The 13,779-nt window shown below is 39.5% G+C and overlaps 1 protein-coding gene across 5 annotated transcripts in view; it reads left to right on the forward strand.

Annotated features, from left to right (window-relative positions):
- The first annotated feature begins 2,956 nt into the window (after positions 1 to 2,956).
- Fam122c (family with sequence similarity 122, member C) overlaps positions 2,957 to 13,779 on the forward strand; it is a 57,768-nt gene continuing 46,945 nt past the window's right edge. For 3 of the 5 annotated variants that reach the window (NR_153100.1, NR_153099.1, NM_028671.3), the window contains exons 1-3: positions 2,962 to 3,032; positions 7,140 to 7,341; positions 12,060 to 12,138. Coding sequence is in view for 3 of the 5 variants with exons in the window: in NM_028671.3 (NP_082947.1) it covers positions 7,157 to 7,341; positions 12,060 to 12,138 (264 nt within the window). In the remaining 2 variants the exon portion in view is untranslated. Of the gene's footprint in view, positions 3,033 to 7,139; positions 7,342 to 12,059; positions 12,139 to 13,779 lie in introns of all 5 variants that reach the window. The other 2 variants (XM_006541549.4, XM_006541548.1) reach the window with 2 other exon arrangements.

Here is a 13,779-nt window from a genome sequence, read left to right on the forward strand (position 1 = left end):
AATTTTAAAAACATTCATGGCACTTACTACATGCAAGGAAGTATTATAACAACTGAAAAAATATTAAATCATCTCATCTTAACCACACAAATATCTCTTCCTAGATACTTTTCAATCACCCAAAATTACAAAGTATGGGAAATATAATAGTTACGAAATTGGTTTGAAAATTAGCAAAACAGGGCTAGAGAGATGGCTAGAGAATGTTTGAGAGCTCTTGTTGCTCTTCCAGAAGACCTGAGCTGAGTTCTCAGCATCCATCTCAAGCAGTGCTTAAGCGCCTATAAGTGGTTAAGAGCATTTGCTGCTCTTGTAAAAAACAGGAGTTCAGTTTCAACCATCCACGTCTGGTGGCTCACAACCACACTGAATTTCAGCTCAAATGGGTCCAATGTTCTATTTTAGCGTGCGTGCACACACACACACACACACACACACACACACACACTACTTTTTTTTTCTATCTAGCAAAAATAATTTTCTCTTCAATTTGGTTGCTCCATAATAAAGTTAACCTATACAATTGTCATTTTACACCTCAACATTTATGCTTTCTGATTATAAAATGTGAATTTGTGTATTTATTTGTTTGTTTTGTGTATATGGATGGTATGGCCCACATCTGAAGCTAAATAAACAACTGGAGGAAGCCAATCTACTTCACCATGTAGGTCCCAAGGGTTAAACTCAAGTTGTCAGGCTTGTCAGGAAACTCCCTTATCCTCACGATCCATCTTGCTGGCCATATTGCGAAGATGTACAAAGAAGTTTTGGATAGATTCTCTATTATTTTCTTGGTAAAAGTTATTTAATCGTGTTTACTCTTTAATTGAGCTGATTGAAAATTTAAAATTTAAAGACATTAGGCAAATTAAATTTATCGGAGTTTATTTAACCAAAGAAATGACTCATGGTTGTGCAAAACTCTGAACTAGTAAAGATTCACAAAGCCCCTCACAACAACCATGTCCTTCTGTTTTCCAGCTGCATTAAAAACATCTCAGTAGTAGGGGCTAAGGTGGGAGGATTGTGAGTTCAGGTCTGCTTGAGTTACATAGAAAAAAAATCTGAAACTTTCTTAAATAAAACAACACAAACAAAGAAAGATGAACTCTCTAACACTGCATGCTACTCTGAGACAAAAGGATGGACCATCTAGAGACTGCCATATCCAGGGATCCATCCCATAATCAGCCTCCAAACGATGACACCATTGCATACACTAGCAAGAATTTGCTGAAAGGACCCTGATATAGCTGTCTCTTGTGAGACTAGGCTGGGGTCTAGTAAACACAGAAGTGGATGCTCACAGTCAGCTATTGGATGGATCACAGGGCTCCCAATGGAGGAGCTAGAGAAAGTACCCCGGAGCTCTTGACTCTAGCTGCATATGTATCAAAAGATGGCCTAGAGTCGGCCATCACTGGAAAGAGAGGCCCATTGGACTTGCAAACTTTATATGCCCCAGTAGAGGGGAATGCCAGGGCCAAAAAGTGGGAGTGGGTGGGTAGGGGAGTGGGGGGGAGGGTATGGGGGACTTTTGGGATAGCATTGGAAATGTGATTGAGGAAAATATCTAATAAAAATATTTAAAAACAAAAAAACAAAACAAACAAACAAACAAACAAACAAAACACTGCATGCTACTGCCTTTGCTCCTTACTAGTCTCTAAAACGTGATGGTAAGATTCTATTGCTGAAGATTTCAGGTCCTAGCTTATAGAGCCAATTTTACTTACTTACTTACTTACTTACTTATTGCTTTTTTATTGTATAGGTGTTACAATTAAGGAGATTGCCTTGAGTTTCAGAGAGACTTTGAACTTTAGACATTAAACAGTATTGAGACTGAAAAACTATTGGGACTTTTGAAGTTAGACTAAACGCATTTTGAATGAAAATATGGCCATGAGCCAGTGAAGAATGGGAAGTGGAATGTGGTGGTTTGTATGAGAATGACATTGACTTTCAAAATACTGTACCCATTCCCAGTGTGTTCTGTCTCCTTCTTTCAGATCAAGGTGTGAGCTCAGAGTTCTACCTGTTGTCATGTTTTTTTGTCCCACCATCATGGATGCTAACTCTCTGAAACTATAAGCCCAATTAAAAGCTTTCTTTTATATAAGTTGTCTAAATTGTAGTGTTTGGGTCCAACGATAGTAAAGTAACTAAGACAGTTAAAGTCTTTTGGAGGCTCAAAGCCTTCCACAAGTGACACACCATTGCCTCCACTAAGGTAATCCTTCCTTGTAATCCTTCCAAGATACTTCCACTAACTGAAGACCAAGTATTCAACATATGAGTTTATGCAGAGTACTCTCATTCAGACTGAACAGGTACAATTTCTATTGTACCAGTGAGCATATCTTGCCAGGCTGAACATTCCCTGTTGGGTAGAAATAATGATTATATTTCTTCCTTAGTAATATTCATAGTACCTTCCAACACTATGAAAGCTAGTACCAGATCGATTGCCCCATGTTATTTGATTCTAGTATGTAGTATTTTTGAGATTAGGATCTTACCATCAAGTTCTGGAAGGTAAGTAGGAGCAATAGCAATAGTTTATAATGTTTGATATTTCATTTATGTGTGTGTGTGTGTGTGTGTGTGTGTGTGTTTTCACGTGGTGAGTAGGCCAGAGATATCTGTTCCCTCAGGGCTGACCTTACAGATAGTTGTGACCAGCCTGATGTGAGTGTTGGGAACTGAAGTTGGAGCAGTACATGCTTAATGGTAGTCCCCACGTCCTATTTTATTCATACCATCAGTGTATACCTAGTTTTTGTTGCCTTTAATATCAATCTTTTAAGAGGAATGGGCTATTTGTGGTTTGTGACCAGGTATTTACTTCTTGTTGGCTTACTCTTGTGGGAACTAAAGGTTGAAGTGTTACTTTAAGGTTGCTATGGGAACCCAGCAAATAGAGAGCTGATTATGACACTTCTGGGGGGCAGCTTTAACAGATGAGACCATTGGCAGATGGGCAGCAGACTGGGACTTAGGAAGAACAAGATAGTGTAAGTTTTAAGGTAGGTCCAAAGAAACAATTGATCTGAGACCATGGCCTGTTGTAGAAGAGAAACCACTGTGGGTGAGGATACTAATATATGGGTAGAGATAAAAAGAAGTAAGACTAATCTCTTTAAATCCTATGTTGGCCATAATACGGTACTGTCTTTCTCTGGCTTTGTAGGACTTGATCCTTTTGATATTCTCACCTGTGGATGTATTGGGTTCTGTCTATGTCTTTATAGGTTTTCAGTTTCTAACGTAAAAATCTCTTGAGAAAGAGAATTCCTCCCTTTGAGTAATACAGTACCCTACCATATAGTCATTTCCTATTTCTGTGCCATCCCTTCTCTTTCTCTTTTTAAGTATAATGTCTTTTGATTATTTGAGAATTTTATACATATATACAATGTACTTTTATTATTCTCATACCCCACTGTTTCCCCTAACTCTTCCCAGGTCTGCCACACCCCTTCAACTCTCCCCCACTCTCCACAACTTCACACTTTCTTTTTTTTTTAATAACCCACTGAGTCTAGTTGCACTACCCCTATTTATATGGGTGTGGGGTTGACCACTAAAGTATGGTCAGTCTACTAGGGATCACACCTTGAAAGACAATGGACTCTCCCCCAGCTAGCAGCCACCAACTGTCAGTAGCTCTTCAGTTAGGGGTAGGTGATTGTTAACCCCTCCCTCCTTCCTGCTGGAATGTTGACTGGCTTGATCTTTAGGCAGGCAATCACAGCTGCTGTAATCTCACTTCACTCCTGTTCTGTTCACTAAACACTTTCCCTCAAGCCCTTTTACCTGTGGGTGCTGGCACTTACAACCTTCCCCACACCTCTGTCCCAGTGTTCTCTAAGACTTGGTTTGAGGGATGTGATATAGATGCCCCATTTATGGCTAAGCACTTCAAAATCACTTAAATCGCTACATATGGGCCCATTAATTGTTGTTCACTGTACAAAAAAGCTTCTCTAATGAGAACGGAGAGCACTAATTTCCATCCCAAAATACCTTATTTAGAGGGTGGTTTAATACTACGCTTATTTAATAAAATATAATAAGTTCACCCCTGGCATCTATGAGCTCCACAGCCATAGATAGGTTCTTGGTCAGAATCACAACACTAGCATGAATTTCCTCTTGTAGAGTGGACCTTAAATTCAACCAGAAAGGAATCAGTTATACCCAGAACATTCATGCCACTATTGTACTCATGAGCATATCTCAACAGAGCAAATCTTAGTGTGGGTCGCAGCATTCACAGTTAGGTAAGAGTGTCCATGATTTTTCTTAACCTTAGCAGCCTATATAGCACTTTCTAGTACTATGAAGTCTACCCGGTGGGGCTGAAGCTTCCCAGTCAGGGTCAGCTGGATTCCTCCATGTACTGTGACAGAAGGGTATGGTATCTTCATCAATAGGGTCTTAACATCAAGTTCTGATAGGAAAGAAGAAGCAATGTATGCAACCCTTTTTCTAGAAACACAGTCCCTGGTTTTTTCCCTTGTCGTTGCATTATGCTTATTTCTCAGTGTTACTACACTTAGATGTTTAAAAACTCTCTGAAATGCAGAGGTATATGAAATTCTGTCTATTTATTCAAAACACAGTCATTGAAACATACTACCTCCAAGAATATTAATATATGACATGAAAATTAAGATGGAGGCAGGAACTTTTGTTAATGTGTGTACTCCATAGTCTTTGGTTTTATCTTAACCCTTTCTTCTGCCTTTAAGCACCACCCTTTTCCTGTATTCTCTCATTACTCAACTTTAATAACCATTTTTTTATAAAAACTTTCCAAATACTCAGGGAATTTTCACAATGCCTTTCAGATCATGAGTGGTAAACTGGATTTTACTGGTATCAAGTTATGTATCATTAATCTTTTGGAATCTGTATGAACTGTAAAAAGTAGTAGCGTATATATTTCTCAAGACAACTATGAAGTATAGATTATTTAAATTTGTGTGTATTTATATAGCAGTTTAAATATGTATTGAGTGTTTATTAGTATAGAAATCGTGTTCAGACAAACATTCAGAAGTTTTAACCCATCTATGTTTTTACCTTACCAGAAAGGCACAGAAATCTTGTCTTAGCTTCTCAGTACTTGGAATTTGAATAACCTCTCTGGGCTTTGGCTTCTGCCTTTGAAATGTAGGCATTGTGATGGTGCCTACCTCACAGAATTATTGTAAGCTTTAAATGTGATCACATATTTAAAGTGATTAGGGTAGTACCAGGCACGTAAGTGCCCAATAAATGGTAGCTATTATTAACCTGTCTTACATCAGGAACAGAGACTCCAAATCATCCTCATGTCTGGGACTTAGATAATTCAATTCTGTTGAACATAATCAAGTTTTTCTTCTTCTATTCCCAGAATGAATGAAAAATAAGTGATTATGATCTTACATGTCATAACTTTTCACAAACTATGTCAAGACAATTCCATTAGTTTAAGCTCACCACTGATTAGCTGAACGAGGCTGATGACTGAACCAATTGAGACATATGAAAACATTTTATAAACTCTAAAGTGATATTCAAATATTGTAGCTATTTTAATTTAAAAAAAATCCCATTTCACTAGGTTTATTTACATTTTCTGGCCAATTCTGTATACATTTCCTAAAATGTGTAGCTTTACAATATTATTAACATGTTGAAGTTATACCTTAGCAGTGAAGCATTTCCCTAGAGTCATGCTCTAGGTTCAATCCCCAGTATTCCCTCTTTATCCACTCATACACTCAAACATAAAATCAAATGTGGGCATGGTGGCTTATGCTGGTAAACACTCAAGAGGAGCGTTGCTACAAGTTCCGGGCCAGCTTGTGTTACAGGGTAGGTCCCAGGTAAGGTTGGGCTACAGTGTGAGGCCCTGTCGCAAGCCTCCCCCTAATATTCCTAAAATGAAATTAAGATTTTAGCACCAGGCCAGGCAGTGATGGTGCACACCTTTAATCCCAGCACTTGGGAGGCAGAGGCAGGCAGATTTCTGAGTTCGAGGCCAGCCTGGTGTACAAAGTGAGTTCCAGGACAGCCAAGGCTACACAGAGAACCCCCGCACCTCCCCCAAAAAGATTTTAGCACCAAATAGGCACCATTATATGATGCTGAAAAAGTCTAAATGAGAAGTTAAGTGTTGTGAGCTATGATGAAGTGGAAGCAGTGTTGAAATGAATACAGCATCAATACTACATAAAATGAAACACTGATTTGGATATATTCTGAGATTTTTTGTTTTAAGAAAATAAGCTTTGCTATGTTACATCTGTAAATCAGCTGACAACCAATTCTAATACACTGTAATACTCATATCAGATTATCGTGAAAAATAGTTATAAAAACGATGATTTATCTGCACATTTGGTTCACTTGGGAAAGCAATTTATCAAAGCCATAAACACTTAGCATTTTGCTCTTTTTTATTTCTGGACTTTAGTTGTGTTTTTTAATTACAGAGGTGTAGTTTGTCTGCTGTTATGGGAAATATACATGCCGTTAAACAAGCGTGTTGGTTTCAGTCATGAAAGATAAGAGATCAGTTCTGGAAAAACTGAAATATAGGGCAGAATGCAAAGGATTCTTCTATAACTGATGCCTCTGAACTCTTTCCTGAATGCCATAGTCAGCATAGGAACAGATAAATGACCTTTAGCACAGCACTAGGAAGAACATGGGAGAAAGGAGCCATGGAAAGGCTGTTCCTAGACTGCACATGCGCTACTCTGCTGCTCTGGTCTTGAGCCACAAAGGATGGTAATTGCTTTCATAGTTAGTATGCATCATCTGACTGGACAAAAGACTTTGGTGGAGGCATAAGTGCCCTGTTGCCTCTGGACATTTAATCTGTACTTTTTGTTTTGACAGTGATTTGTTGCTGTGGATTAGAAAAGGGAACATTTACTCAGTCTTTTATATTAGTGATTTCGACCTTTTGGCAATTAGGGGTCCAGGTGAGAACTAGGAGGTTTTAAGCTGGTTCTGCCCAGATTTATGTCCACAGATATTAGGGACAGCAGGGCTGCAAAGGTGAGTGGCCCTACTCATCTAAGGCCTTCTGCCACTATTTTCTCACTCTCTGCCATTTGCTTTTCTCCTTCCAGCATTGTACCACCAAGACATGTCTTTAAATGAAGAAGAGCCAGATACGCTCCAAAATTTCCAACTTGGCAGAGGTTTTATCCTCAACACAGATGTGATACAGGAGACTATGGAAGTGGATTTAGGTCTGGTACCAGCTTCCAGCTCTGTAGACATCAGCTACGTTAGAAGATCCAACAGCATCCCTTCGGTCAATGGATTTGGGTGAGCAGGGTAGATGTACCTGAGGGCAAAAGGGTGAGGGGCTATGTTGGACAAAAGGACATCTAATAGAATTTCCTTGCTTTCATTTATCAAGGTCTTACAAGCATCTCCCATATTCCTGCTGTCTAAAGACCCCACCTCAGCCTAGTGGAGGAGGGGGAGTGGGCGGGGCAAACTGAGGGACAGCATTCACCTCATCCTGACTCATCCTTAGCTTAACACATGTCTGAACAGGACCACTCTCCTCTGATGGGTCTATTAGTGTGGGGCATGGCATTCTTGTAATTTCCCTTTATCTCTTAGCTTCTCCTCTGAAGAAGCTGAGCATCCCTCCACTCATGCTTCCAGACTTGTTATGACTATTGCTTTTTCGTCTTTCTCAGCTGACTTGTCACCTTTGTTTGACCTTCACCTCCTGCACACTTAAGATGGAAATTGTTGTCAAGCAAATAAATACATTTGGACTTTTTAAAATACCTAATTTTTTTTAAAAAAAGTTTTAGGTGCTGCAGAAAGCTGACCTCTTGAATTTTACAATCTCAGTGGGTAATATCCCCCCCGCCCCCAAAGAGGCAATAATTGATTCAGAAGAAGTATATTTTACTCTCTCTCTCTTTCTCTCTTTATACAAAGCACAGGTATACACATGATATATGGGCAGATAAGAAATACATAGGTGGCTGTACTAGTTATTTCCTATTGCTGGGATAAAGCACCAAAGCAACTTAAACAAGAAACATTTGATTTGGGGCTGGTGGTTTAATAGGGTTAGAATAGGGTTAGAACCCATGACTCTAACCCTGTCAGGAACCATGGCAGCAGGCAGGCAAGCCTGACACCGGAACAGAGCTGAAAGCTCACGTCTTGAGACACACCCCAAAGCAGAATGAAAGAAATACACACTGGGGATGGTTTCAGCTTTGAAACTCAAAACTGTCCCCCAGTAACACATCTCCTTCAACAAAGCTGTACCTCTTAATCCTCCCCAAACAATTCCACCACTGGCTGCCAAGTGTTCACATATATGAGCCGGTGGGGCCATTCTCATTCAAACCACCACGAGGGCATTAAAGTTTGCTGTTGGGGCTGGAAAGATAGGTCAGTGAGTGAGTAAATTGCTTAATACACAGGCATGAAAATCTGAGTTCAGATTCCCGGAGCGAGCCCACAATAAAAGCCAGGCTTGGCAGTTAGGCCCTGTAATGTTAGCTAGCAGTTGGGGTCCATAGACACGTAGATCCCAGGGACTTGCTAGCCAAGCAGACAGACTAGCTTACATGGTAAGCTTTGTAGCTTTAATGTTTGCCAAATAAATTACCATTAATTCAATTTTCTGTATAAATGTTACTTCATGCAATAAGACCTTGAGCGATGGAATTTATCTCAAATTGCACATTAATATTAAATAAAACCCCTCAGTCCTGTGTACAACAAAGGAGACTATGGAAAAATAACATCTCTCTCTTTCTGTGTGTGTGTGTGAGAGAGAGAGAGGGGGGAGGGAAGGAGGGAGAGGGAGGGAGGGAGGGAGGGAGGGAGGGAGGGAAGGAGGGAGAGGGAGGGAGGGAAAGAGGGAGAGGGAGGGAGGGAAAGAGGGAGAGGGAGGGAGGGAGGGAGAGAGAGAGAGAGAGAGAGAGAGAGAGAGAGAGAGAGAGAGAGTTTGATATCTTCCTCTATCTCTCTCCACCTTGCTTTTTAAAACAGGGCCTCTCACTGAACCTGGAATTCACCATTTTACATAGTCAAAGCTTTTGACCTTGGTATTTTTACTAATAAATGACATTCGCAAAGCATAGCAGGATATTTGACTTGCTAGTTTTTGTTTTGAGAGTCCCAGGAATGGAACTTAAAGTCTCTAACATACTAGGCAAACTCAATGCCACTGAACGATATCCTCAGCCTAGAAACTTCTTAGAAACAGTAAGACTGTTTTACAGAGTTCACATTTAGGAAATTCACTTCTGTAAGTAATGTTTCCGGAAAGGTAAACTTTTCTATACATGGAATTTGATATGAAAGTAGAAAATCACTTGGAATCTATGTAGCAGTGTTGAGCAAACTACAGATAGAATAGTTCCCTGCTAGATGTAGCTTGGACAGTAGTCGGACACTAAGAATTTGAGGCATGAGTAAAGGAATATGGTGCATATGCGACTGGAAATCTAAGACAGGGAAATGAATTTGACCAAGGCTCAGTACCATCCTACTTTAGACCAATTCTTCCTTCAGAGTAAGACTCTGACTTCACCCTAGCTTTTAAATATGCCATAAACAACAAAAAGTGCTCACATAGGCAAGTCTCTGACTTCATGCATGTGAGTGAGACATGTTTCCCATGGTGTATCAAACGCTTTGATAGCTGAGGGAGGTGGGTCATACTTGTAATCTCAGCATTTGGAAGGTTGGGGCAGAAGGATCACTATGATTTCTTTATACTCTCAAACTCCACTTAGTTAACTTAATTTCTAATGTCAAAACTTTGGACAGAGTCTTACAGATCAGGCTTTGTTTAAACCGGTGATCTTTTGCCTCCACCTCCTAAGTGTTGGGATTAGAGATTTACATCACCATACTTGGCTTCAAGGTTTTTAAATAACCTTTTCTCTGGCCCTTATTTATATGCTTAGAAGTCTGGATAGTGGTGTGACTCTCCAGTAGAGTACTTGCCTAGCATGGATGAGAAACTGGATTGATCCCCAGCCTCACACACAGGCAAACAAATATACAAACCTACCTGAGCTGCAAAGTGAGTTCAAAGCGACCTAGGCAACTCCGTGAATAAAAAAGAGGACTGAGAATGTAGCTCACTTGGCCAGCACGTGCTAGGTACTGGATTCAATCCCCACCATCAAAGTAAAATAATAAATAACATATTGAAAATTGGGGTCAATAATATTTGAACAAATTAATTACTAATAATTGTACATATTTGGTGAGTACAAGACCATTCAATACATGTGTATAATATGAAATAATCAAATCAAGGTAGTTGCTATTTCTATTTCCTTAAAGTTTTAAGTTCAGGTTAACACAAATAATTGCATTTTCAGACTCCCTATATATTTTGATATATGTATGTAATGTGTGCTGGTCAAATAAGAGTAACTAATATCCCACACTCCTAGCTACTTTGTGTCTATAGCCTCTAAGTTCATCTCTTGTAGTTGATTCAAAACTACAGAGTAGGTTGCCGTGAACTCTGCTCACTTCACTGTGATATACTTGGCAAAAGAAAAACAGAGAAGCTATGTTTGTATCTAGGTTTTGTTCAGAAATTCTCCTAGTCCCTGAAATCCAAAAGTCTGTAGCCAGAGTGTGGAGGGCTTTGAATGTCACAATAAAGACCTGAGTGTGGTAGATAATAGCCACTGAAAATTGTGAGCTAGAGAGCAAGCTGTTCTTTAGGAAGGTGACCCTGGCAGTCTACTAAATAGCTTGGAATAGGGAAAGAACAGAGGTGAGAAGGCCAAAGAGACTATTGTGCAGTTTGTGTATAAGGAAAAATGCTTTGAAGTGGTTTTTGGCAACGATCCTAAAAAGAATAAAATGGATAGAAAATAGAGTTTAGGGGTACAGCTTAAAAGACTGGCTCTTGATTGGATATAAACAGTAAGAAGAAAGTGTTAGGGTTTTTGTTTGTTTGTTTGTTTTTGTTTTTTGTTTTTGTTTTTGTTTTTTTTGAGAGAGAGAGAGAGAGAATGTGTTTCATGTAGCGTCAAACTCACTATGTAGCTGAGACTGGCATTGGATTCCTGATTCTCCTGCCTTTACTTCCCAAGTGCTGGGATTTTAGGCATGTACTACCAGTCCTAGCTAAAGACAATTTATTATAGTAGAGAAACCTGGATAAACAGTACATGGGAACCATTTGTATTCTTTTGTGACTTCTTTGGAGTTAAATCGAAAAGCTACGATAAAAAAGAAACATAAAAAGTAAAAGATGACTTCTTCTGGGTGAAGAGGTCACATAGGATTGAGACCACATGTGAAGGCAACAGTCAGGTTGAGGACATAGGCTTCATTTTCAGTGGTCAGTAGTTGGCTGCTTAACTTGTCTGCTCTTCTTTGCAGTGTGGGAATGTGGCCCAGGGTTGAACAAACTTGCAAATTTTCTATTGAATACCAGAAATATCGAGTCTGGATTTTTTTTCATGTGAAATCTTTTAGAGTTACACAATGAATTCAAAACCATTTTAATACCCTAGGGCAACATTTACCTGCTGACAATGGCAGACCTGTGAGCCCTGCTATTGGTTATGGTTCTTTTTGTAACAGTTCAGGCATTAAGACAGAATTTGTGCTTGTACATTGTAGCTCTGATCATAAAATTAAATCACAGGTTTACACACACACACACACACACACACACACACACACACACACACAAATGTCATATTTCCAAGGTTACAGTAAATTATGCTTATTCTCAGGGGAACAATTAGAGGTAAAATGGCGTCTCTGAGAAATTCTTACCTTACAAGGAAACTTGTTTAAGCTTAGCTGAGTTCATCTCTTCCCTTCTCTCTCTCTCTCTCTCTCTCTCTCTCTCTCTCTCTCTCTCTCTCTCTGTGTGTGTGTGTGAAAACATGTGCACAGCTATCTCCACCAAGAAATCATTTACATTTATAGTATTCATAGTGTTCCTCTTTAACTAATGTATTTCTGTTTATAATTTTGGTAATGAATTTTATATTACAAAATGGTTTCTTTTGCCTTAGTGATAATTCACAGGGATTCCAAGTTGGCCCCACAAGAATGAGAAGGAACGGCTCCCCCTTTCTGAATCAGCATGGATTGGTAAGAAAATGCTTATTGTGGTGTCCCTATGTAAGACACACCTCTTGGTCTTCAGTGGTGCCTCTCAGACTTGTAGAATATGGAAGGCTTGTTAAAACGAAGCTGGGTCTCACCCTGCAGTGTTTGGGACTTACATCATCTAGGAACGATGAAGCCCAACAATGTGCTAGAATGGCTTTGAGAAACAAACAACTTCTCTAAACATTACTAAGGGAAAGCAAACACATTCAATACACTTACAATTATTTCTCTGCAGCTGAATTAGCTTTTAAATCTCTTATGTAGAGCCATCTCGTTTCCGTCTCAGGCTCTCTTAAAACTTGTTTTTAGTCCTTTTTAGTTCAACTTCTCTCTCAAATTCGTCTGAGATTGTTGTTAAAAATTCCAATTTGTGGTGTTACCATAAGATCTCTAAACTATAACTCCTTTTCTGCTAATTAAAGCTAGGAAAATAGAAAACATTCTTATAGGTCAGTACGTCAAAAGAATAAATGATTCATCATGTAAATTTTTTCTTAGATGATGTAAATTGTTGTTCACAGCATTCAATGAGCTATTTTAGGGAGGCAATGAGCCATTCAGTGCATTCACCGTTTGTTTGAATCACCACCTCTCTAGTTTCAACAAGTGCGTATCTTTGTCTTACTGATGGAATGGTGGGCGGCCTCTTAATATTCCACCGAGGACTAAGCTATGAAGGGCCTTTGTCATGCTAAGGAAGTTCCCGGCTACTCCTACCTGTTTGAATTGTTGTACTTTTTCTGCATCATTTGAAATAATTGTGTCTTCTTCCCCTTTGTGCTATTAATAGGGTATCTTATGCAGAATTTCTTATGTTGAATCACCTTGAGATTCCTGGGATAAATCTTCTGGCATTAGTCTAAGGTTTTCGTGTAGTAGTTCTGCTGGCTTGGGTATCTCATAAAACATTGGGAAGCTAGTGATTCTTCGTTGCTTTTCCTAGACCCCTATCACCCCTTCCCTCCCTCTCACCTCTTCTTCCCTTCCCTCCACATATACCTTCCTGCCTTACCTCTTCTTGCTTGCTCTTTTGATCTCCCCTCCTTTCTCCTACCCCTCTTCTCCTCCTTTCACTTCTCCTTTCCTCCCCCTCTTCCACTTCCTGCACCTTCCTAGTCCCATCCTCACTTGCTCTCCCTGTCATTTTCCTTCCTGGTCCCCACTCTCCACCCTCCTTTCCTCCCCATGGCCATCTACTCTCCTTACTCTCCCCTTCCTGCTTCCTTCCCTCTCTACTTCCCTAGTCTCTTTATCTCCAGAGTCTGGGACTGAAGAAGGAAGGGCGGAACTGACTCTTGAATGCTTTTCTTTGACCTTAAGATTCATGTGCAATGGGATACATATACCCCCACACATACACAAGTAACAAATTAATAAGTAACCCTTGAAGAAATAGAGGCCATGAATTTGAAAGAGAGTACAGGAGTACATGGGAAAGGTTGGAGAGAAGGTAAAGAGAAAAACAATGCAATTATATTTTAATTTTCAAAAATAAAATATTTAAACATCTAGGATAAAGGAAAATAGCATATTTGCTGAGGTAGGAGTAAAATATGTGGAGATAAGAGAGCATGTACAGATTTGGAAAGAATACATCGTAGCTAGAATGGATGGGAGGTG

This window comes from Mus musculus, chromosome X, assembly GCF_000001635.26.
Source record: "Mus musculus strain C57BL/6J chromosome X, GRCm38.p6 C57BL/6J".
Lineage (NCBI taxonomy): Eukaryota > Metazoa > Chordata > Mammalia > Rodentia > Muridae > Mus > Mus musculus.